The sequence below is a fragment of the Hordeum vulgare genome, chromosome 6H (assembly GCF_904849725.1).
Source record: "Hordeum vulgare subsp. vulgare chromosome 6H, MorexV3_pseudomolecules_assembly, whole genome shotgun sequence".
NCBI classification, from domain to species: domain Eukaryota; kingdom Viridiplantae; phylum Streptophyta; class Magnoliopsida; order Poales; family Poaceae; genus Hordeum; species Hordeum vulgare.
This window is the reverse complement of record NC_058523.1, coordinates 12,858,528-12,883,508: the sequence shown is the minus strand read 5'-3', so window position 1 is coordinate 12,883,508 and position 24,981 is coordinate 12,858,528. Positions and strand designations below refer to the sequence as shown.

The 24,981-nt window shown below is 44.2% G+C and overlaps 2 protein-coding genes across 2 annotated transcripts; both read right to left on the bottom strand.

Annotated features, from left to right (window-relative positions):
- Positions 1-3,589: 3,589 nt before the first annotated feature.
- Positions 3,590-5,451, bottom strand: LOC123405195 (high-affinity nitrate transporter 2.1-like). The gene has a single exon (XM_045098980.1). The coding sequence runs from the start codon at positions 5,348-5,350 to the stop codon at positions 3,827-3,829; it is 1,524 nt and encodes a 507-aa protein (XP_044954915.1). The 5' UTR covers positions 5,351-5,451; the 3' UTR covers positions 3,590-3,826.
- A 6,761-nt stretch (positions 5,452-12,212) lies between these two features.
- On the bottom strand, positions 12,213-14,061 carry LOC123402733 (high-affinity nitrate transporter 2.1-like). The gene has a single exon (XM_045096686.1). It carries the CDS (start codon positions 13,942-13,944, stop codon positions 12,421-12,423), a length of 1,524 nt encoding a protein of 507 aa, XP_044952621.1. The 5' UTR covers positions 13,945-14,061; the 3' UTR covers positions 12,213-12,420.
- Positions 14,062-24,981: the final 10,920 nt, after the last annotated feature.

The window sequence follows — 24,981 nt, the reverse complement described above, 5'->3', positions numbered from 1 at the left end:
TGCTATAGCAGAAAGAATTGTCATACATTTCAAGGATTCGCCATGTTGCAGCAGAGAGACAATTGCCAAGCTAGGAAAAGGGAAGTTGCCCACATGTTCAGGAATTGCCATACTACGACAGGGTGGATTTCCATACTACAGAGAGAAGTTACCATACATGAAGAAGTTGCCATATGTGCTTCCAGTCATTGTCATACTAACATCATAGGGGAGTGTCATTCTACACTTGAGGTCGTACATTCGGGAGGTGTATGGGAGTGAAAGTTCGCGTCGTTCGTTCAAGAGGCTGCATGAGAGCGAACGTTTATATCATTCGCAAGGGAGGATGAAAGGGGGCAAACAGGGATCCCCACACTGTCACCGCTTTGAGATTCGAGGGCGGGATTGGATGCACCAGTGAGCGTTCCCCAAAAAAACACTGGCAAGAAACAATCATTCAATAAGATTTCGGTAATATTATTGGTTAGATGCTTTCTTTTGTTTATGTGTTTCGATAATAATACTAATAGCATGGTATCTAAAACTATAAACATGCATATAAATGAGAGATAGTGTATGTATGTCCCTTTGAATTTATCAGGGTCATCAAAGTAAATTTATGTGTACGTTATATCTATAACTGAGAGTCTGGCAATGCATATTCCATTGTTTTCCCGCAAATAACAATTTGGCATGTGGAACTGATTGCTACTAGTCAAGTACAAAACTGTGCAAGGAGTTCACTCTGAAGAGTTACCTAGGTAGGTGCATTTATTCTCCAAATGAATATACTATTATTACACATGAAATATTATATCTAGTGATTGATGTTCTCGCTGCACCATCGGTGATCTCATCAGCTAGTAGTACTACTTTGGTGACCAGGTTGGTGCAAATAAACAACATATGTCCATTAGGTGTGTATAATTGAATGCTGTATGAATGATGATTATGTAATAGCAAGAGAGTAGACTAGCATTAGGCTTGTTGAAAGGGTGTTTTGGCTTTTCCAGGGAGACAGGGATGTATTCTAGAAGAAAATAAAGAGTGTTACATGCCAGGAAGCAGGACACTACAATAGCCCTGCCTATGTTTTAAAAGGGGCAAAAGATGTCCACGCTACCAACCATACAACCACCTGATCTTTGCTCACAAGATTTTTCTAAAGCCGAGCGAAAAATATTTAGGTCCTACACATCTAGTATTGAGCTCCAACATGGCCAGGCAGGGCATTTGCACCACCCCCGGCCCTCTACCCACCGTAGTCCTTAATTAATTTTTTGTCATACAATTTAGATATTAGTACCTAAAATTTAAGGTGTACAATTTGCTAAACTATAAACTCAAACACCGAACCTAGTACTATGTATCTGCTTTCCATAGAATTTAAGCACATCGTGTATTCAGAGGATAGTTAGTTCTGGAAATAAATTAGCAATATCTCCCACAGTCAAGAAATATATCCATGTGACTCGATGTGCTTGCTGCTTAATTCATTCCGAATTTTCGTTCCACACTAGTGATATCCACATCCATTTTTTTAATGGTGGATTCCGGCTTCTGGATCCATTTATGCACACATCAATATTTATTGTGAAGTTTTAAACATTTCTACAGATATACAAGAAGACTTTCTCAAGGGCTAGACAGAACACAAAAAAGATCACATGTCGAACTAATGCAGAACTAATGCTACATTCATATGTACCAAATCGGACGTGACGGAAGGGACACTACATTCATATCTAGGGATTCCTAAATATGCTTGTAATGGGTTATTTATGTAAGTTTTCCTGATCAAGAAATCATATACGGAAAATAGCTGTTTTGTTTGCCGACCTTGCATCTAGCTGTTTTGTTTTGCCCCTTTAGCTTGACATGATTAATTGTAGCTGAATTATGTATTGCAATGTCGTCGTCGCTGGTGATAAGCATTCAACGTGGGTTGATCAGCTCCAAGAGGCATCTGAGCTGTACTTTTATTTGTTTAATCAAGGACGCTTCCATGGTTCTGTTTGGATACTCTAACTCAGTTATAGGTTAGAGTTAGATTCTAACTCTATACTAACCTTGAACTAACTCTAACCAAAGAGGAGTTCGGATGGAAGGGTTAGATTATCAATAAATGCACTTTTTCAATCATTTGACTCCTTTATCCAGGATTTTGTGTGGTGAAGGTAGAGGGACAAGTAATTTTTTCTGGATCCCGCCTAACTCTAACCCAAATAAGCACCTCTTGGGTGGGTTAGTTCTTTTGGGTGGGTTAGATGCATCTAACGAACTCTAACCCTCCTGTTTGAATGTTTTGGTGTTAGTTCGGTCCAATCTAATCAACTCTAACTCTAACCCATGGATCCAAACAGGACCCATGAACATCGGGCTGCCACGAATGGTTAGTAGCAGAAGTACATATGTTTGTGTGAACGGTTCTTGTGGTCGGCACTTGTGGTAGTATTCAACTCTAGGTTGTGGTTGTCCACTAATTTCCATGGATCATGCATGCTGTGTCACTGTGACAAGAAAATACTTTTTGGTTGATTCTTGCTACTTCATGGTGACACTTGTTCAATTGACCTTTTGATATTTTTAGAAGAGGAAGAAACTGAGCCTAATTTATAAATATCTGTTGAAGCGCTCTTCCACTATAACCGTGAGTATGAATTTAATCCCGTATATATACATATACCGGTGTGTGAATCAATCGACCTTTACATGAAGAAAAGCCAAAATGTTCTCGGATAAGAACTCATTTACACGCTAGCTACTCATCAACGGATGTGCACATGCATTATCAGCTGACACGACAACTGATAAGGCCTCCAACTGACGTGCGTACGGAACATGGGTACGTACGTCAACCAGTAGCTAATCATCCATGCAGTACGTATGTAAGAAGGGCTGGTACGGAACTACGGATGAGGCACATACAGCCTTCAGTACGGCGCCATAGGAAGAAAAAGGGCTAGATTTCTAGACTACCAAAAAACGCAGGAATAGAAAAAAAAAACCATAGAAATGCACCATCATTTCCATTTGAATGTGACGGGAATTTGATCCATTTGATTGCATCCTAGGAAAACCAAATGGTTCTTTCCAAGAAAAAGAAATGATTGGACGATGTTAAAACGAAAACGCCTATGAAATTAGTACAGAAAAATCTTAAGAAAAATCTCATATAGGATTCAATCCTACGATTCAAAAGACCAACGGAGGAAAATATGTATCCCAAACAAGATCTTAGTTATTTCGCATTGAGATTTGAATTATCATAAGAAGAAAAGTAACACAGATTAATCCTTCCAGCCACTACCATTTGGGTCCCACTTATACTAACGGTTATTAGTACTATAGCTAGGATCAGCTGGCGTGGCAGGCAGTGGCTACAACATTTGGGACCAATTCAAACCGTTTAAATTGATTAGTTACATGGTTTGCTTATTGGATTTTGCACCTCGTGAGTCTTGGCCAGTTTTTCCGCAAAAATATAAAGAGTCTTGGTCAGTTTGGGGTCAGAACAAATAATATATGGGACGGCAAAATGGACTTTGTATCCATCTATATATTTTGAATTGGACATTGGCTGTAATTTCGGACTCAACTTTGTAATACATTGAAAGTGCAAGCATTCGATATTTTCTTGAAGGAAGATGTACGAAAGCATACACAAACATCAACACTGTTCATGTAGTAATTTCGGACTCAATTTGACAATACATGTCCTTGGGTTTACCATAGTAGAAAGATAAACCCCCATACAACTTATTACGCTGGGGCTGCAGACGTAAATATACTGTTTGTATATATACGCCATGAACTGTAAAATTCATAGGTAACAAAAAGAAGTGCCTTATACGTGCTGGGGTGTGTTGTTGGGCGGCGTGGCGGATGTGGCGAGGATGACGTTGCGCCTGCCGCGCTCCGAGCGGGAGTTCTCGGCGAACTTTTGGCCTGCGATATGGAGACCCTTGCCCTTCTCCTCCTCCGACCACTCGGAAGCATAGTACTCCTCCTCAGTGGCATCAGCGCTGGCCGGGAAGAACATGGATCCCCATTGTGGAAAGTGCACAAGAGCGACGGGCAGCGTGCATGCCATGATCATGATGCCCATGTACTCGAGACCCCTACCAGTGGAGTATTGCGATGAGGTGAAGAATAGAAGTTGTGTGAGTCCTGCGCCCACGTTTCCACCGGCACCGGTCAACCCGGAAATGATGCCAAGGGAACGCCTGGAGACGAAGGGTGCGACACCAAAGATAGCACCACAGGCAGCTTGGGCACAGATGGAGAAGAGGACCATGGCGGTCACCGAGGCAGGGAGGGCCGATGCACGACCGAGCCAGATGCAGAAAGCGCCACCAGCGGTTTGGAGGATCCAGATGTTCCAAAGGCGAGCACGCATGCCGAAATAGCGGGCGCCAAGGTCAGAGAGGTAGCCGCCCATAGGACGTGCGACTATGTTGGCCATGCCGAAGCAGGCGGCGATGGTACCAGCGGCGCGAAGGTCTAGGTGGAAGTGGTCGAAGTAGTACTCGGCAATGACATTGTCAGTGGTGAGTTCGACACCCATGCAGTAGCCATATAGGAGGACAAAGATCCATGTCCGGTAGTTGGTGACGGCGCCCCAAAGGACCTTGGAGAACTTGTCCTTGGCCATGTCTCCCTTCTTCTGGAGGCTCGCGAGGTTCCCATCAGGGAGATCTTGCCCCATGGTGAGTACCAGCAAGCCCATCACGATGTGCATCATTCCGGGCACGAAGTAGGCAATACGCCATGCCACAAATGGTGTGGCACCACATTTTTGGATGGCGTGGAAAACAAGCGGCATGATGAGTTGTGTGGCACCACCGCCCATATTGCCCCAGCCGGCCGCGAGGCCATTGACCGTGCCGATGATTTTACTGTTGAACATGGTGCTCATCCAGTATTGACACGACACAAAGGTGGCAAGGGAGAAGCCGATGAGGAAGCGTACGGCGATGTACCCTGAGGCGTCATCGATGACGGCCATGCAGAAGACGGTTGGCGCTGAGAGCATGACGAGGAAGGCACACCCATACCGCGGCCCCAAAAGGTCGCAGATGGCGCCCATGGCAAGCCTCGAGAAGATGGACCCAGACACAGATGCCACACCGGCATTCCCTATGTCGGCCTTGGCGAGGTTCAGGTTGTCGCGGATGATGGGCACCAGGGGCGCCGCGGCAAAGGTGGAGACGAAGCATGTGAAGAAGGATATCCACGATAGGTGGAAGGTGCGCATGTGTGGGTTGGCGAAGGAGAAGAGCCTGAAGGACTTGGCCTTGTGCTCGGAGTCCACGGGCAACGTGAACTTGCTCGCCGCCGTGTCGCCATGGGCACCAGCCTCCACCTCCATTTCGACCTTGCTTGATCGAGCTAGTCTCCTTCTCTGCTTCCTCCTTGGAGGTTTGGAGCTAGCTTGCTTGATCAGCTGCAGTGGCAACTGAGAGGTGCTAATGGCTGTGGTTTGGTGCTTTCAATCCCCATCTATCGGGTATTTATACAACGCAGGAGTTGACATTGGGACCAACATGCGCCTCTCTTAGCCAGCTAGAGGGTAAGACAGGGGAATGTATTATTGCATCTGACGGAATCATGGCTGCAACTTGTGGGATTAGTAAAGGTTTAGACAGAGGTTGTACAACGGAGTCGAGAGAGAGAGAAGGAGGATGAATAACCTCGTCGCCGCGCGCATCTCCGCGCCCTCGGCCCGTGGGATGGACCAAGGATCAGATCAGAATATGCACAGCTCGGCACGCGGGGCACACAAGATGCGTGTCCAGGATCGGGTGCCTGGGCTGGACAGACGGTGACAGGGTTCCTGAGCTTTGCAAGTTACCTACGGTGTCAGTTTCCACTTCCACCAACAGTTTGAGCATCACGCTGAACATCGGAAGCTTCAGCTTCCCTACCTGAGAACAGAGCCCATGTCGGCCAGTGCAAATCAAAATGAGAAGACGGAGCAGCGCCTACGTACGTACTGGATGAAGCAAGTGTATAGATGGATTACATGCAGCAGGTGCAACTTTTGCCGCCATCCAACGGCCGGCCAGCAGCAGCCGCGATGGCATACTGCATACATACACACGCGCACACAAAATATTCCGGTCTTCCTCAAAACCAAAGGACGTGTACATTGCACACAGTCGATGCTCTGACTTTGCAACACACGCACACACACACACTTGACACTGACAGCATATATACATTCAAATTCAAGGGGACAAGTAAATGACCTCACTCACGTACGACTGTTGGTTGTTGCCTGCCTCTTGGCACAGTAATTAACTTAATTTACAGTAGATGTATATGTTGTCTGTCTCTTGGCGTAGCATCAATTGCCTGGTCATCGATTTTTGTTTGAGCAGCTTCTGTTTATTACTCCATCCGTTCCTAAATATAAGATCTTTTAGAGATTTCATTATATACTACATACAGAACAAAATGAATGAATCTACATTGTAAAATATGACTATATACATGTGTGTGTAGTTTATATTGAAATCTCTAAAAGGTCTTATATTTAGGAACGGAGGGAGTATTTGATAGCATGGCTCCAACTAACTACTAAGATATTTGGATTAATGAGATGTATATATGCTGAGGGAGGGAGGATGTCTGTCCCTTTGAACCTATCAGGGCTGTCGGACTGTTCACATACTCTATGTGTGATAACCTATATGTTTTTTTTTTGATAACCTATATGTATGTATGATTGAGATTGTTTGTTGTTAAGTGCACTACATGATTGATTATATGGACCAAATTGACTCGGCTACTATATGTGGCCCATCACAATTTAAAGTAGTGGTTGGTGTTGCTAAGAACAAAACTGCCCAGACAGTTGACTCTGAAAATGTTGCTGCAAAAAAGGCACAAGTTATCTAGCCACGTACACATGCAAGTGTACGGTGGCTGTCCTTTGCAGGTTGCATCATCATAAACTAAGTGGGCCCTTTAAAAAAACAAAGTGTGATACTAACCTTAGCATGGATCAATATGTACGAACTTGCTTTATTTTGGCCCCGCAAGGACTAAAACCCTAACCTATCTACTAGCCGAGCTGAGCACCAGGATTCCCCTCCTCGTCACCGGCCACCGGAGTTGCAGACAGAGGGCCGGGAGGCCAATCCACGAGCTCTGCTCTCCTCAAGTTCCCCCATCAGGACGGATTAAACGAAGCTCCAACAAAGATTCATGCAAGCTTTCATTCAAAAAAAAAAGATTCATGCAAGCTCCTCGAGGCAGCGAGGTGAGGCTTTCTTGTCTGTACATGACGGTGAAATTTGGTATTAGGTTCTTCAGATCGATTCAAGGGTTTAACGGCGAAAACTGAGCCTTTGTGGCGTTAATCCTTAAGGACATGTGCACAAAGAGTTCCCCACTATCTGACAAGGTTAGGCCAGCTCTGGCATGGGAACGGCGGTAGAGACTCGTTCCGAAGACGGCAATGGTCATTCGGTGGTCCCAAGAGCTCGATGTTATTTTTGTTATGTTTGGAGGGCTTAATAATAGATCCCAGTCTTGTCAGAAAAAAAGACTTGCTTGTTCTTAGGGGGATATAAAAAATTTGAAGTCCGATTATTAATCATGGCAAATCTGATGCCTAGGATGAAAATTACGCTGTTGCGAGCATGGCAACTTCCTTCTGCAGACATGGCAAATCTTGCCAAAAAACATTAATCATGGCATGCTTGCTGAAGAAAATTGTCATCCTCATGGTAATATAATTTGCCATCCCGGGTGTCAAATTTGTCATGCTTAAAAAAATCCTTCATCGGATTTGTAGCGAAGTCCTAATTTTGACCAAGACAAAAATAGTGTATTTCAATTTTTATAAATAAGATAATAATAATCTTACATCCATGTAGAGAGTATGATCATTTGGGAAATATGGAAAATGAGAAGGTGAAATACTATGCAATATGTTTTCCCACAATTTTACACACACTTTTTATTGCTCTGAAGATTGTGACCTAGAGTCTGAGTTCCATTAATTGGCATCAAGGGGTGAGCTGGTGCTTTTCTTTTAAGAAAAAGTTAATACATGAAAACTGACCTTCAGCGCAACTTTTCACCACAACTTTTGAGTTTGTTTCCACAAAACCACCACTTCTGGCTTAATTATCAATGTTGAGCCCTAATTTTCCTCTCGAGCCCTTATGAGAACTGTTATGATAGAACTAGAACACATGTGAGGCCCTACATGGCAAAAACTTTCCACAGTGCAGCTCCTAGCTGGCTAGGACATAGAAGAACCTTTTCTCTTGTTAATCTGATGCCCGCAAACATTGGGGGTACCCACTTCCATCCTCCCATTCATTTCTCTCTCACACCACATGGTAGGAGATGGCAATGACGAAGGGCCGCTGTGGCGACAAGAGTGCAGTGATGTCATGTCGGTTCCGAAGTAAGTTTCCCTCCATTTATAACTTCCATATGAGTGGTTCGGAGTGGATTGGGGTCATAGAGTCGTCGACATGGTCGGGTCTCAAGTTAGGTGGATGATCAACATTTTTTTTTGGCAGTCTAAGTCAAAATCAAACTTAGGCTTATTATCTTCATAGCAAGTGTTAGAATTTGCCTACATATAAGAGGACCGTATCAGGTTAGTGTTTTTGTTTATGGATTTCTTTGTTTTGCTTTGTTTTTCTTTGTGTTGGAGAACTGCCCTTTTTATATTGGGTGCAACCCTAATAACCCAATGGGGGTAATCGGTATGTTATCTGAGCATGAATAACGTGAGATCGGAACATTGGGAAGATCATTTATGTGTTTTCACAAGCTTGTTTTTGGTTGAAGGAATTGTTAGGGTTTAGTCATCAGATGACATGTACTACATGAACGATGAAAACACATTTTATGTGTTTAGCTGATTTGGAGATCACTGAAAGTGAAGAGTAAGTTCAACAATGGTTAAGTGATATGAATATCTTAGGGTTGTTGACCTAAAAATCTTTAAGATACAGTTGATGAGGAAGAAAAGGAACAAATCATATATCAATGATGTGCAACCATCTCAACAAAGTGTCTATTTACATGCTAGAAAAGGTAAAGGTAGAAGACACAAGGCATCAATTGTGGAGGCCGAACATCTGATGGATGAAGATTATGATGAAGTACTAAAGAACATGAAACAACTAAAGAGTCGAAAGAAGGGTACTTGAAGGAGGACACAAATGCTAGGGAAGTATTCCCAATGGGATATGAATTTACCATAATTGGTTCCACAAATCTAATTTATTAAGAAGGCGAATAGACCTAAAGAAATTTAATACTAGCAATATTAAGCAAAGCAAATAAAGGAGCATCAAAAGTAACCAGAGAAAATAAAGGAGCATCAACAATAAGCACAACGAGTAAAGGAGCATCAATAGTAAGTAGAGTGAGTAAAGGAGCATCAAAAGTAAACAGAGAAATTAAAGGAGCATCAACAATAAGCACAGCGAGTAAAGGAGCATCAATAGTAAGCAGAGGGAGTAAAGGAGCATCAACACTAAGCAAAGCAAGTAAAGAATCAACATCAACTAGAAAAGGTAAAGCAATTGCTGGATCTCAAGCAAGGTACCTAAAACCATATCAACAATAAGTAAAGGAAGTATTGTTAAAGAACCTTTTGAGCTTCCAGATTCAAATAGTGATGACATTGGTGGATATTTGATTTCAAATGACGACGACGAATTCTAGGAATCGATTCACTCACACCAAATATGCAGAAGAGTAGAGAAAAACCTTTAGCTCCTAGAGTACAATTTGGTGAAAATAAGCTTCTTGTTGGCTAGTCGATGTGATTACATAGATATTTATGAATTCAAAAGGGCACTCAGCGACTAACGTATAGAAAATGATGGATTATATGTATATTAGAAATGACAAGGGGTTGATTGAATACTTTTTGTGTTGAATAGCATTGTTAATTCTATAGATCTGCGTCAATGATCAAAATGGAACAAACAATCTACATATGAATATGATATTGCCACACGCTTGTATCATTATTTTCAACACTACTTCAATTGTAAACAACTCATGGATTAGCAAGAGTGATGAGAACACTTTCATAAGTGATCTTGATTGGATCAATGCTTTGATTAACAACACTGAGTGGAATTATGTACTCCCTCCATTTACCTATACAAGGCCACTACGAAATATACATTTTACATCTTTACATGGCCACTATTAAATATTAATGTTGTTTTCTCCTACTAGCAACCTATTTAATTCTTCGGGCATGTAGTCATAATGACAATGAGTTACTTCTTCCACTCAGTTTTGTTGCATGCATTCGGTGTACTCCCTCCGTCACGGTTTAGAAGACATCCTTGGAAATTCTCTGGAACCTAGGTGGTTATTGATTGGCTGTGAGATGGGTTGAAAAATAGCATTCACACTATGAATGCATATGGAAGTAGTACAACGGAGTACTAATTAGCTGCTAGGAGTAAATGCAATGCGCCTTAAACCTTGTCTATTGTGGAAATGCACGTATATTTAACCGTGCCTTCTAAACTGTGATGGAGGGAGTATTAAACATCCGTAAACAAAAAGAAAAGCTAGCTTTGAAAGCAAACGTTAACTTTTACCTTGGTACCTGTAATATGAGTTTGTGGCCTTTTGAAAATAGTGGGAGTATTTGAGATCAACCCCATGATGGCAAACATGGCAAGGGAAAAGAATGCATATATATATGTGGTACTAGGAAACTACAATGCTTTACACTAAAGGATTAGGGACTATCTACATTCTACTATTGACACAAACCCGGGATCAAGATGCATAGTCACAACAAATCATAGTTTATTTTTATTCAAACCTTTCATTTTGCTTTGTCAAGTTGACCACTGGAGCAAAAATTCTAGCTACAATAGGGAGATATAATGAGCACAACTTATGTCCATTTGCATTTGCTGTGGTGAGGAAGGAAAAGGCAGAACTTGGACTTGGTATCTACAGAAGCTTAGTCATTCACTTGGTGGCGAAGCTAGATCTCATGCAAGTTTACAGTCACGTCAGACATACATAAGTTAATTTTTTGTATTTTTCTTTGTACTTCAGTATGTACCTTAACCTGCACAAGCATGTTTCTGTACTTTAGGGTCTTCTTTCCAAAAAATAATGGATAATGTTAATTATTCATGGAACATTCTCTTGGGCCAGCACCGTTGGAGGCAAGGGCATTGCAAAGATGCTAGTTACAAGAGAAACATCCATAACTACAACTGTAGAATGATGGGCTACTTCACAACCAGTGGCAATAATAATAAAAAGATGCAAATGGAATTCAATTTGGGAAAAAAATTAATGACAACTTCCATACTTGTGAATGTTTGAAAGATTTTGGTGTCTTCCTAGAATTTTTGAGTGAAATATAGTTAGTGAAGCGTGAAGACTACTAGCAAAATGATGATAGCATGTCAAATTTTTAGTATTGTCTTTTCGATGCTTGTAACTTTCAATTGGAGTGGCGCAAGATATGTTGAATGCTTCTATATCATTGTTATCTGTTGCAATGTTATGGGGCTGCTATGTTGACATGTTCAGATGTTATGTTCAAAAGTTTTATATTTGTCATCTCATATATGTCTTGGTAATGTGCGACAATATCATGTTCATATGGTGTGTACCTTGGAGTTCATAGACACTTCAGAAATTCAAATCCAAAAAAGGACATGGCTGCATATCGTAACAGATATTCTCTACTACCACGTGGTTACATGAAAATACACTTAAATCCTAAACACCAAACACAAACTAACACTCCGGCCAATGCACAACTCTTGCACAAACTGCCAGCGTGAGATTCTTGTTCATCTCTTCTACCTCTCGTCTAGGACTCTAGCAAGACACTCACGTCATCAATTTTCATCTTATAAACTTGAACAACAGTTACACAGTTTGTCATTTTTAACATATGTGGGCTGAATTAGACTCCGTGCCTTCTATTTCGCGTCATGTGTACCGGTTCTCCTCCGTCCCTGCGACATAGGGGTGTGTGTGTGCGCGCGCGCGCGCGCCTTTCACGTGTAGGGCTTGACATGTGGGATTCATCCATCAGAATTCCTATTAGAGGGGCTAGAGACAAGATTGCCATAACGCAAAAGTTATGGAAGGTGTTATAAGTTGCATTCTATGTGTAAGTTCAAGCCTCCTGGCCGGCCACATGTAACTGCGCGTATTTAAAATTGCTTGGAGGAAAAACCGAGAGTACACAAAAATTCATAAGTTGTTCATGTAATTTCAGGACCACTTTCATATATACTACATACCCTCGCATATATGCATACACGATTCCTGCAGACAGATGAAGTTGAAGGTTTCCTAACATCTACAAGTACAGAACAACTGGGGTTGGCAGGAGTAGACATATATGATGTGTATATTTATGCGAGCTTTACATTTGGTTGGTAGAAGAAAATTTGGATCTTATACGTGCTGGGGCGTGTTGTTGGGTGGTGTGGCAGATGTGGCAAGAATGACGTTGCGCCTACCGCGTTCCGAGCGGGAGTTCTCGGCGAACTTTTGACCTGCGATATGGAGGCCCTTGCTTTTCTCCTCCTCCGACCATTCGGAGGCGTAGTACTCTTCCTCCGTGGCATCGACACTGGCTGGGAAGAACATGGAGCCCCACTGTGGGAAGTGCACAAGAGCGACGGGAAGTGTACAAGCCATGATCATGATGCCCATGTACTCGAGACCCCTCCCAGTGGAGTACTGAGATGAAGTGAAGAATAGAAGTTGCGTGAGACCCGCACCCACATTGCCACCGGCGCCAGTTAGCCCGGAGATGATCCCAAGGGAACGTCTGGAAACGAATGGTGCGACACCGAATACAGCGCCACATGCAGCCTGGGCGCAGATGGAGAAGAGGACCATGGCAGTCACTGAGGCAGGAAGGGCCGATGCACGACCGAGCCATATGCAGAAAGCCCCTCCAGCAGTCTGGAGGATCCAGATGTTCCAAAGGCGAGCACGCATGCCAAAGTACCGGGCACCAAGGTCGGAGAGGTAGCCGCCCATAGGACGTGCGACGATGTTGGCCATGCCGAAGCAAGCGGCGATGGTGCCAGCGGCACGGAGGTCTAGGTGGAAGTGGTCGTAGTAGTACTCAGCGATGACGTTATCGGTGGTCAGCTCGACGCCCATGCAGTAGCCGTAGAGGAGGACGAAGATCCATGTCCGGTAGTTGGTGACGGCGCCCCAAAGGACCTTGGAGAACTTGTCCTTGGCCATGTCTCCCTTCTTCTGCAGGCTTGCAAGGTTGCCGTCCGGGAGGTCTTGTCCCATGGTGAGCACGAGTAGGCCCATCACGATGTGCATCATCCCCGGCACGAAGTAGGCGATACGCCATGCCACAAAGGGTGTGGCACCACACTTTTGGATGGCATGGAAGACGAGGGGCATGATGAGCTGTGTGGCCCCGCCACCCATGTTGCCCCACCCGGCTGCGAGGCCATTCACCGTGCCAATGATTTTACTGTTGAACATTGTGCTCATCCAGTACTGGCATGACACGAAGGTTGCGAGGGAGAAGCCGATGAGGAAGCGGACTGCGATGTATCCCGACGCGTCGTCGATGACGGCCATGCAGAAGACGGTTGGCGCCGATAGCATGACGAGAAAGGCACAACCGTACCGCGGGCCAAGCAGGTCACAAATGGCGCCCATGGCGAGCCTCGAGAAGATGGAGCCGGACACGGACGCCACACCGGCATTGCCGATGTCGGCCTTGGCGAGGTTGAGGTTGTCGCGGATGATGGGCACCAACGGAGCAGCGGCAAAGGTGGAGACGAAGCAGGTGAAGAAGGAGATCCACGAGAGGTGGAAGGTGCGCATGTGCGGGTTGGCGAAGGAGAAGAGCCTGAAGGACTTGGCCTTGTGCTCGGAGTCCACGGGCAGCGTGAACTTGCTCGCCGCCGCATCGCCATGAGCTCCGGCCTCCACCTCCATATCTACTGAGCTAGCTGGATCGAGCTAGCCTAGCTAGGCTTCTTTTTAGCTTTGCTCCTTGGAGCTAACTAAGCCTAATTATGCTTGCAGTGGTGAGGTGACCAGGAGCTGCTAATGGCTGTGGTTTGCTGCTTTGGATCCTGGATCGATTGGGTGTTTATATAGTAAGTACAAACACAACGCAGGAGTTGACATTGGGAATTTGGGATCAAGATGCATCTCTCTTGGTTAGCGCTCAAGGGTAAGGCAAGTAGCAGCAACTGGGATTAAACAACGCGCGTGCAACGCAGTCGAGAGGGTTGTTAATTTAGTCATGGTGAAGAACCTCGCCGCCGCTCGCCCCCTGGAATGGACCAAGGATCAGATCAGAATATGCACTGCCGCGGCCGTACTTGTCCAGGATCGATCTGGCTGGCGACTAGCCGACCTGCAGCTGCAACAGTTGCAAGTTTCTGTTTCTTGCAGTTTCAGCTCAGATCTCCTCTGAATTAGTACTAACAGCAACTCGTCAGGAACTCAAGATTCCGTGCATGTGCTCCGTTTGCTTCTGGCAATTTCATGTGAAGTGAACTTATACAGACGAAGCGACTGATGTTTCTGTTTGCTTCTGTGTTGCTAGTTTAGCTGCAGCTTAATTTTAACTGCGGTGAACTGATGCAAGAGCTAGCAGTTTTAACATGTTTACTCTTAACACCTCTTTTCATGTGAGAGGTGAGAGTATATAATAGATCTGGGACTTTGATCTCATTAATTAGTGGTCTGATTAATTCTTATCTTCTTACCTTACATGTCAAAAAAGGAGGTAAGAGGGAGCATGTTAAAACTTACCCTGATACAAATGATGTGACTGATGTTTCTGTTGTAGTAGTAGAATCTTCAGATCACTGGTCGGCCATAGCACGTAGGCAACTCGACGAAGAAGCGCCCATCACGATCACGTACGTACGTTGCGTGCACACGGTTTCATCCTGTTGCGTGCAGCTTTTGCTACGATCCAACGTACGGCCATGGTGGCATACGTACACGGCATATTGCACTACGGTCTTCCTCCAACCCAACGGACGTGTACATTGCACACGCAGTCAATCCTCTGACTTTGCAACACACACACACACATACTTGGCCTGAAAACTGTTCCAACCCTTTTTCCTCTGAAAACTATGCCAACCCTGACAATGACAGCATATATATGCATACTTAGAAGGGGACAGATAATGACCTCACCTTAGTCACTACTCCCTAATAATCTAAACGCTCTTATATTTCTTTACAGAGAAAGTACACCTTATCTTCTGTTGTTGTCCTCTTGGCACAGTAATTAATTTGAATTTACATTATTAAGATTATTGATTTGCTGGAAATCACTTATACCTGCATCTACATATATGTGGGTGTAGTGCTTTTTTTGTCCGTTAAATGGTGTTTTCGTTGATTCATAATTCCCCATCAAAGGGATACAAAACATGACGGGCAAACACCCGGTCTTTGCATGACTAAGAGTATAGGACAAACCCAACCAACACGGGCAAAATAAAAAATATGAGAATGGCCCATATGAGTCAAGGGGAGACGAATGACCCACTACAGCAAAACATCAACAACTGCAACCGTCATTGGCAAATGGTAACACTCGGACGAGGAGAGAAAGTTCCCCGATTGCGGTCCTTCAGCATCAAACTGTGCATGAACGCCGTCGTCGTGGGGTCAAATAAAAAAAAGAAAAATCATAGATTTCACCCGAAAGAGAAAATCCAATCAAACTTTAGATAATGCCTTCAACAACAGAGCATAAACCACCACTACCAGGTACAACGACTGAAGGCCAGACCTAAAGTTTTCACCCTCAAACTAGAGATCTATTTCTTGACAAGCAACGTCAGAGACAAAGTCCCATGTCTTGCCGTTACCAACTTGCCATACCCACACACCATCAAAATTACGAATAATGACGAAATCCATAGATCGGGAATTTGTTGAGATAGCAGGTCTGCCATCGCACACAAAACATCCGAGTGCGCAGACAAAGCGAGGGGGTAAGGAGCTAGTCGTCGTTTGGACTTGTCTCGTACGGTGTAACTTCTTATCGTTTCAAATCACTAGCTAACAGAGAGCTTCCATGGTCTACTTTAGACATTGCTTCTTCATTTCAAGTTTTAAACTTCGGTGTTCTCTTTTTCAATTAGGAAGTTCTCCTTTTCCACAATGGATCTACTCGTCAGGATTAATGTATAGCATTATTTGTTTGACGCTTGGTTTTGTTTATGCAATGCAGCTTTCGTTTAATGCTTAGTTAAAACCAGCGGCCAAATTAAGTCTAACCAAGATATTCAGATTAATGATATATATATGGTCCGAGAGACTCGTAGCATATTTGTCCCTTTGAACTTATCAGGGTTGTCATACTGTTCCTATACTCTATATGACAACCTATATATATGTATGTATGTAATGCATGATTGTGATCGTTCGTTGTTAAGTGCACTAGATGATTGATTATACGAAGCAAGTTGACTATCTAAACAGCTGGTTGCTACTATATTTGGCCCATCAAAAGGTAGTGGTAGATAGGTGTTGCTAAGTACAAAACCGCCCAAAGAGTTGACTCTGCAAATGTTGCTGCAAACATGGCACAAGTTAGCTTAGCCACCTACACATGCATGCAAAGGGTACGGTGGTTCGTCCTTGTGCAGGTTCCGTCACCGTGATCGATCCTAGTATGATATTGATCTCTAATCTTGACGTAGCTGATAAGTACAAGCCACACACACGAAAAAAGTGTTGAGTAAATAGGCAATTTTTCGAGTATATTAATCCACGAGATAATAACTAGCATGGCATTGATTAGACTAATGATATACTGATCTTGAGCTAACCTAGCACATACTACGCATATAGTGGATACATCTATGCAGACAAGTAGTACTGCTAGGATAAATACGAACATGAGGATAAACGAGTCATACCCTCCAATCGGCCAGTTGGCCGAAGCAGCAACGGCGGCGGCGGCAGTATCCTCTGCCGCCTTCTTCTCGGCTTCGGCCTTCTCGCGGAGACGGTCAGCTTCGCTTGGTGAAGACATGGCGATGACGAGGGCGACGCGGACGTAGACGAAGCAGACGGACGGAGGCGAGCAGTCACGTGATCGCTCCCCAAAAACCTAATCGCCCCTCTCCCGTACAGGAACCGGAGAGGCGAGGTTTCGGAGGCCTGCTCTCCCGTCGACCGTGTACGCGGTAAACGGGACGGAGTCGCCGGCGGCGGCAGTTTAAAGAACGAACGCGTGAGGCAGATGTGATCTGATTCTCGTGACGGCTAGGGTAGGCGATCGCGTGCTTATAAAGGCGGCTGGGTGGAGAGACGTGGGCCAAGCCCAGGTCCGAGTCGGTAACAGCCACGATCCGACGTCTCGGAAGCGCGTAGGTATGAGCTCGGCTCGGCTCATTCCCGCAACCCGCGGCGCGGCGGGCGGCGGAGGAGGAGTGCGCGAGGGCACCTTCTCTTCTCACTCTGCAATAGCATGTGGAAGAGAGACCCTTATAAAGGGGTCCAAACTCTCCTCCACTAGCGGGGTGAGACTAAACTCCCACCACCTTGTTATGCCACCACCTACATGGGCCCTTGGAGATTTTTTCTGAAATTCTCTAATGGGCCTAAAGCCCACCTCCAAATTTCAACAAAAAGAACCCATCATAAACCAGATGAGCTAGAGTAAAGGGCTAAATAATTGACCCTACTTTCATTAAACAAGTTTGGTAGTAGCCAGGTTGGTGACACTAGCTTAAAGATGTATTTGTAAGGTAGGTTTTCATAAGTGCATGCAGTGTGACCATAGATAAACAGGAGACTAGTCTAGCATTAGGGCTTGTTGAAAGGGTGCTTTGGCTTTTCCAGGAAGACAGGGATGTATTGATTCCCCAACACATTATCCAATATGTTGTATTATCCTAGATGTACAAATATACTACCTCTATTTCATTTACTCTGCATATTAGCTTTGACATAAGTCAAACTTTACTAAGTTTGACAAGTTTATATAAACCAATATGAACATTTATAATTAAGAAAGTTGACAAAATTCGACTTAAGACGGTGTTAATATGCAGAGTAAAGTTAACATTGTTGGAATTATGCCCTAGAGGCAATAATAAATATAGTTATTATTATAATTCCTGTATCAAGATAATCGTTTATTATCCATCTATAATTGTATTGAATGAAGACTCATTTACATGTGTGGATACATAGACAAAACACTGTTCCTAGCAAGCCTCTAGTTGGCTAGCCAATTGATCAAAGATAGTCAGTGTCTTCTGATTATGAACAAGGTGTTGTTGCTTGATAACTGGATCACGTCATTAGGAGAATCACGTGATGGACTAGACCCAAACTAATAGACGTAGCATGTTGATCGTGTCATTTTGTTGCTACTGTTTTCTGCGTGTCAAGTATTTGTTCCTATGACCATGAGATCATATAACTCACTAACACCGGAGGAATACTTTGTGTGTATCAAACGTCGCAACGTAACTGGGTGACTATAAAGATGCTCTACAGGTATCTCCGAAGGTGTTCGTTGAGTTAGTATGGATCAAGACTGGGATTTGTCACTCCGTATGACGGAGGGGTATCTCGGGGCCCACTCGGTAATACAACATCACACACAAGCCTTGCAAGCAATGTGACTTAGTGTAAGTTGCGGGATCTTGTATTACGGAACGAGTAAAGAGACTTGCCGGTAAACGAGATTGAAATAGGTATACGGATACTGACGATCGAATCTCGGGCAAGTAACATACCGAAGGACAAAGGGAATGACATACGGGATTATATGAATCCTTGACACTGAGGTTCAAACGATAAGATCTTCGTAGAATATGTAGGATCCAATATGGGCATCCAGGTCCCGCTATTGGATATTGACCGAGGAGTCTCTCGGGTCATGTCTACATAGTTCTCGAACCCGCACGGTCTGCACACTTAAGGTTCGACGTTGTTTTATGCGTATTTGAGTTATATGGTTGGTTACCGAATGTTGTTCGGAGTCCCGGATGAGATCATGGACGTCACGAGGGTTTTCGGAATGGTCCGGAAACAAAGATTGATATATAGGATGACCTCATTTGATTACCGGAAGGTTTTCGGAGTTACCGGGAATGTACTGGGAATGACGAATGGGTTCCGGGAGTTCACCGGGGGGGCAACCCACCCCGGGGAAGCCCATGGGCCTTGGGGGTGGCGCACCAGCCCTTAGTGGGCTGGTGGGACAGCCCAAGAAGGCCCTATGCACCATAGGAAGAAAATCAAAGAGAAAAGAAAAAAAAGAGGAGGTGGGAAAAGGGGGAAGGACTCCTCCTTCCAAACCTAGTTGGACTCGGTTTGGAAGGGGAGGGTTCCCCCCTTTGGCTCGGGCGACCCCCTTGGGAGTCCTTGGACCCCAAGGCAAGGCTCCCCCTCCTCCCCCTAAATATACGGAGGTTTTAGGGCTGATTTAAAAAAACTTTGCGACGGCAGCCCGACCACATATCTCCACGGTTTTGCCTCTAGATCGCGTTTCTGCGGAGCTCGAGCGGAGCCCTGCTGAGACGAGATCATCACCAACCTCCGGAGCGCCGTCACGCTGCCGGAGAACTCTTCTACCTCTCCGTCTCTCTTGCTGGATCAAGAAGGTCGAGATCATCGTCGAGCTGTACATGTGCTGAACGCGGAGGTGCCGTCCGTTCGGCACTAAATCGTGGGACTGATCGCGGGACGGTTCACGGGGCGGATCGAGGGACGTGAGGACGTTCCACTACATCAACCGCGTTCACTAACGCTTCTGCTGTATGGTCTACAAGGGTACATAGATCACACATCCCCTCTCGTAGATGGACATCACCATGATAGGTCTTCGTGCGCGTAGGAAAACTTTTGTTTCCCATGCGACGTTTCCCAACAGTGGCATCATGAGCTAGGTTCATGCGTAGATGTCTTCTCGAGTAGAACACAAAAGTTTTTGTGGGCGGTGATGTGAGTTTTGCTTCCCTCCTTAGTCTTTTCTTGATTCCGCGGTATTGTTGGATCGAAGCGGCTCGGACCGACATTACTCGTACGCTTACGAGAGACTGGTTTCATCGCTACGAGTAACTCTGTTGCTCAAAGATGACTGGAGGGTGTCAGTATCTCCAACTTTAGTTGAATCGGATTTGACCGAGGAGGTCCTTGGATGAGGTTAAATAGCAACTCATATATCTCCGTTGTGGTGTTTGCGTAAGTAAGATGCGATCCTACTAGATACCCATGGTCACCACGTAAAACATGCAACAACAAAATTAGAGGACGTCTAACTTGTTTTTGCAGGGTATGCTTGTGATGTGATATGGCCAACGATGTGATGTGATATATTGGATGTATGAGATGATCATGTTGTAATAGATAATATCGACTTGCACGTCGATGGTACGGCAACCGGCAGGAGCCATAGGGTTGTCTTTATACTAACGTTTGTGCTTGCAGATGCGTTTACTATTTTGCTAGGATGTAGCTTTATTAGTAATAGCATGAGTAGCACGACAACCCCGATGGCGACACGTTGATGGAGATCATGGTGTGGCGCCGGTGACAAGAAGATCGTGCCGGTGCTTTGGTGATGGAGATCAAGGAGCACATGATGATGGCCATATCATGTCACTTATGAATTGCATGTGATGTTAATCCTTTTATGCACCTTATTTTGCTTAGAACGACGGTAGCATTATGAGGTGATCTCTCACTAAAATTTCAAGACGAAATTCTGTTCTCCCCGACTGTGCACCGTTGCTACAGTTCGTCGTTTCGAGACACCACGTGATGATCGGGTGTGATAGACTCAACGTTCACATACAACGGGTGCAAAACAGTTGCACACGCGGAACACTCGGGTTAAGCTTGACGATCCTAGCATGTGCAGACATGGCCTCGGAACACATGAGACCGAAAGGTCGATCATGAATCATATAGATGATATGATTAGCATAGGGATGCTTACCACTGAAACTATACTCAACTCACGTGATGATCGGACTTGAGCTAGTGTAAGTGGATCATGAACCACTCAAATGACTAGAGAGATGTACTTTTTGAGTGGGAGTTTAGCGAATAATTTGATTAAGTTAAACTCTAATTATCTTGAACATAGTCTAAGTCCACTTTGAATATATTTGTGTTGTAGATCATGGCTCACACGAGAGTCACCCTGAATTTTAATACGTTCCTAGAGAAAGCTAAGTTGAAAGATGATGGAAGCAACTTTGTAGACTGGGCTCGTAATCTTAAGCTAATCTTACAAGCTGGAAAGAAGGATTATGTCCTTAATGCTGCGCTAGGAGATGAACCACCCGCTACGGCTGATCAGGATGTTAAGAACGCTTGGTTAGCACGTAAGGAGGACTACTCAGTAGTTCAATGTGCAGTCTTGTATGGCTTAGAACCGGGACTTCAACGTCGCTTTGAGCGTCATGGAGCATTTGAGATGTTCCAGGAGTTGAAGTTTATCTTTCAGAAGAACGCCCGGATCGAGAGGTATGAGACCTCCAATAAATTCTATGCTTGCAAGATGGAGGAGAACTCGTCTGTCAGTGAACATGTGCTCAAAATGTCTGGGTACTCAAACCGTCTAGCTGAGCTGGGGATTGAACTCCCGCAAGAAGCTATCACTGACAGAATCCTTCAATCACTGCCGCCAAGCTATAAAGGCTTTGTGTTGAACTACAACATGCAAGGGATGAACAAGTCTCCCGGCGAGTTGTTTGCGATGCTGAAAGTCGCAGAGTCTGAACTCCGTAAAGAGCATCAAGTGTTGATGGTGAATAAGACCACTAGTTTCAAGAGAAACGGCAAAGGCAAGTAGGGTAATTCAAAGAAGAGCGGCAAGCCTATTGCCAATCCGACGAAGAAACCCAAAGCTGGACCTAAGGCTGAAACAGAGTGTTCCTATTGCAAGGGTATGGGTCACTGGAAGCGCAATTGCTCCAAGTATCTGGCTGATAAGAAGGCGGCCAAAGAAAAATCAGGTATATTTGATATACATGTTATTGATGTGTACTTAACCGGTTCTCGTAGTAGTGCCTGGGTATTCGATACCGGTTCTGTTGCTCATATTTGCAATTCGAAACAGGAACTGCGGAATAGACGAAGGCTGGCAAAAGATGAAGTGACGATGCACGTAGGAAATGGTTCCAAGGTTGATGCAGTCGCCGTCGCCACAGTTTCACTTCAGTTACCATCAGGGTTAGTTATGAACTTGAATCATTGTTATTTAGTTCCTGCGTTGAGCATGAACATTATATCTGGATCTTGTTTATTGCGAGACGGTTACTCTTTTAAGTCAGAGAATAATGGTTGTTCTATTTCTATGAGTAACATCTTTTATGCTCATGCACCCAATGTGAGAGGATTGTTCATATTGAATCTTGATAGTGATACACACATACATAACATTGAGACCAAAAGAGTTAGAGTTAACAATGATAGAGCCATATTTTTGTGGCACTGCCGCTTAGGTCATATTGGTGTAAAGCGCATGAAGAAACTCCATGCCGATGGACTTTTGGAGTCACTTGACTTTGATTCACTTGACAAGTGTGAACCATGCCTCATGGGCAAGATGACTAAAACTCCGTTCTCCGGAACAATGGAGCGTGCAAGTGACTTGTTGGAAATCATACATACCGATGTGTGTGGTCCGATGAGCATAGAGGCACGCGGCGGATATCGTTATTTTCTCACCTTCACTGACGATTTGAGTAGATATGGTTATGTCTACTTAATGAAGCATAAGTCTGAAACATTTGAAAAGTTCAAGCAATTTCAGAGTGAAGTTGAAAATCATCGTAACAAGAAGATCAAGTTCCTACGGTCTGATCATGGGGGTGAATATCTGAGTTTCGAGTTTGGTGCTCACTTAAGACAATGTGGAATTGTTTCACAGTTAACACCGCCTGGAACACCACAGCGTAATGGTGTGTCCGAACGTCGTAATCGTACTTTATTAGAGATGGTGCGATCTATGATGTCTCTTACCGATTTGCCGTTATCGTTTTGGGGCTATGCATTAGAAACAGCTGCATTCACTTTAAATAGGGCGCCATCAAAATCCGTTGAAACGACACCATACGAACTTTGGTACGGCAAAAGGCCAAAGTTGTCGTTTCTTAAAGTTTGGGGATGTGATGCTTATGTCAAAAAGCTTCAGCCTGAAAAGCTGGAACCCAAAGCGGAAAAGTGCATCTTCATAGGTTACCCAAAAAAGACAGTTGGGTACACCTTCTATCTCAAATCCGAGGGCAAAGTGTTTGTTGCTAAAAACGGAGCTTTTCTCGAGAAGGAGTTTCTCTCGAGAGAATTGAGTGGGAGGAAGATAGAACTTGACGAGGTTGTCGAACCTCACATCCCTCTGGATGGTGGCGCGGGGCAAGGGGAAACCTCTGTCGTTGTGACGCCGGTTGAGGAGGAAGTTAATGATGATGATCATGAAACTCCGGTTCAAGTTTCTGTCGAACCACGCAGGTCGACGAGACCACGTGCTGCTCCAGAGTGGTACAGCAATCATGTTGTTAGACAACAATGAACCTGCAAATTATAAAGAAGAAATGGTGGGCCCAGATTCCAACAAATGGCTAGAAGCCATGAAGTCCGAGATAGGATCCATGTATGAGAACAAAGTGTGGACTTTGGAAGTACTACCTGAGGGCCGCAAGGCTATTCAGAACAAATTGATCTTTAAGAGGAAGACGGACGCTGACGGCAATGTGACCGTTTATAAAGCTCGACTTGTGGCAAAGGGTTTTTCACAAGTTCAAGGAGTTGACTACGATGAGACATTCTCACCCGTAGTGATGCTTAAGTCCGTCAGAATCATGTTAGCAATAGCTGCATTTTTCGATTATGAAATCTGGCAGATGGATGTCAAAATGGCGTTCCTTAACGGTTTCCTTAAGGAAGAGTTGTATATGATGCAACCCGAAGGTTTTGTCGATCCTAAGAATGCTAACAAGGTGTGCAAGCTCCAGCGATCCATTTATGGACTGGTGCAAGCATCTCGGAGTTGGAACAAACGCTTTGATGAGGTGATCAAAGCATTTGGGTTTATACAAGCGGTTGGAGAATCTTGTATTTACAAGAAAGTGAGTGGGAGCTCTGTGGCGTTTCTAATATTATATGTGGATGACATATTGCTGATTGGAAACAACGTGGAGTTTTTGGAGAGCATAAAGGATTACTTGAATAAATAGATATATTAGTTAAAATAATTAATTAGAATAATTAGACTATGACATGTGGGTCCCTCGTTGAATTAATCTGATTAATAAATAATTAATCTTAATAAAAACTTGTGCCTATGACGTTCGGGACCCGCAGGTCAGTTGACCGGTCAAATGTTGATGTCAGCGTGACATCGCGGTGATGTCATAATATGATTGTATTTAAAATAGCTAAATCTGTTTTTTAATTCCTAAATAATTAATAAAACTTTAAAAATTAATATTAAATAATCCGTAAGTCAGATCGAAATATTTTCAACATGAAAGTTGATCAGCAAAACGAGACGAACCCGGATACACGGCCCGTTCGTCTGTCACGCGTCCCTAGCATAGAAAACATGGAACTTTTCCATCATTTCCAGTGTAACCGGTAGTAGCCCGAGACCCGGAAAATATCGTCAGATATTCTTCCGACCCGTCTATGACGGATGTTGCTGCGTTAGCTCATGTCTAGCCTGCATCTTTCCATGTCATGCTCTGTGTTGCATCGGTGCTATTATTTATTGTTTCTTCCCCCTCTTCTTACCGGTAGACCCCGAGACTGACGCTGCTGCCGGGTACATCTACGACCCGGCCGATCAGTCCTTTGCCGCAGAGCAGCAAGGCAAGCAAACTCCCCTTGATCATTCCTATATCGCCTATGTCTTTCTTCCTATTGCTTGCATTAGTATTTTGCTACTGTTGTAGTTAGCTCCTATATCTGATGCATAGCCTATTTTTGATGAACTGCTACTTTCAGTCCTGTACTTTTAATATGCTT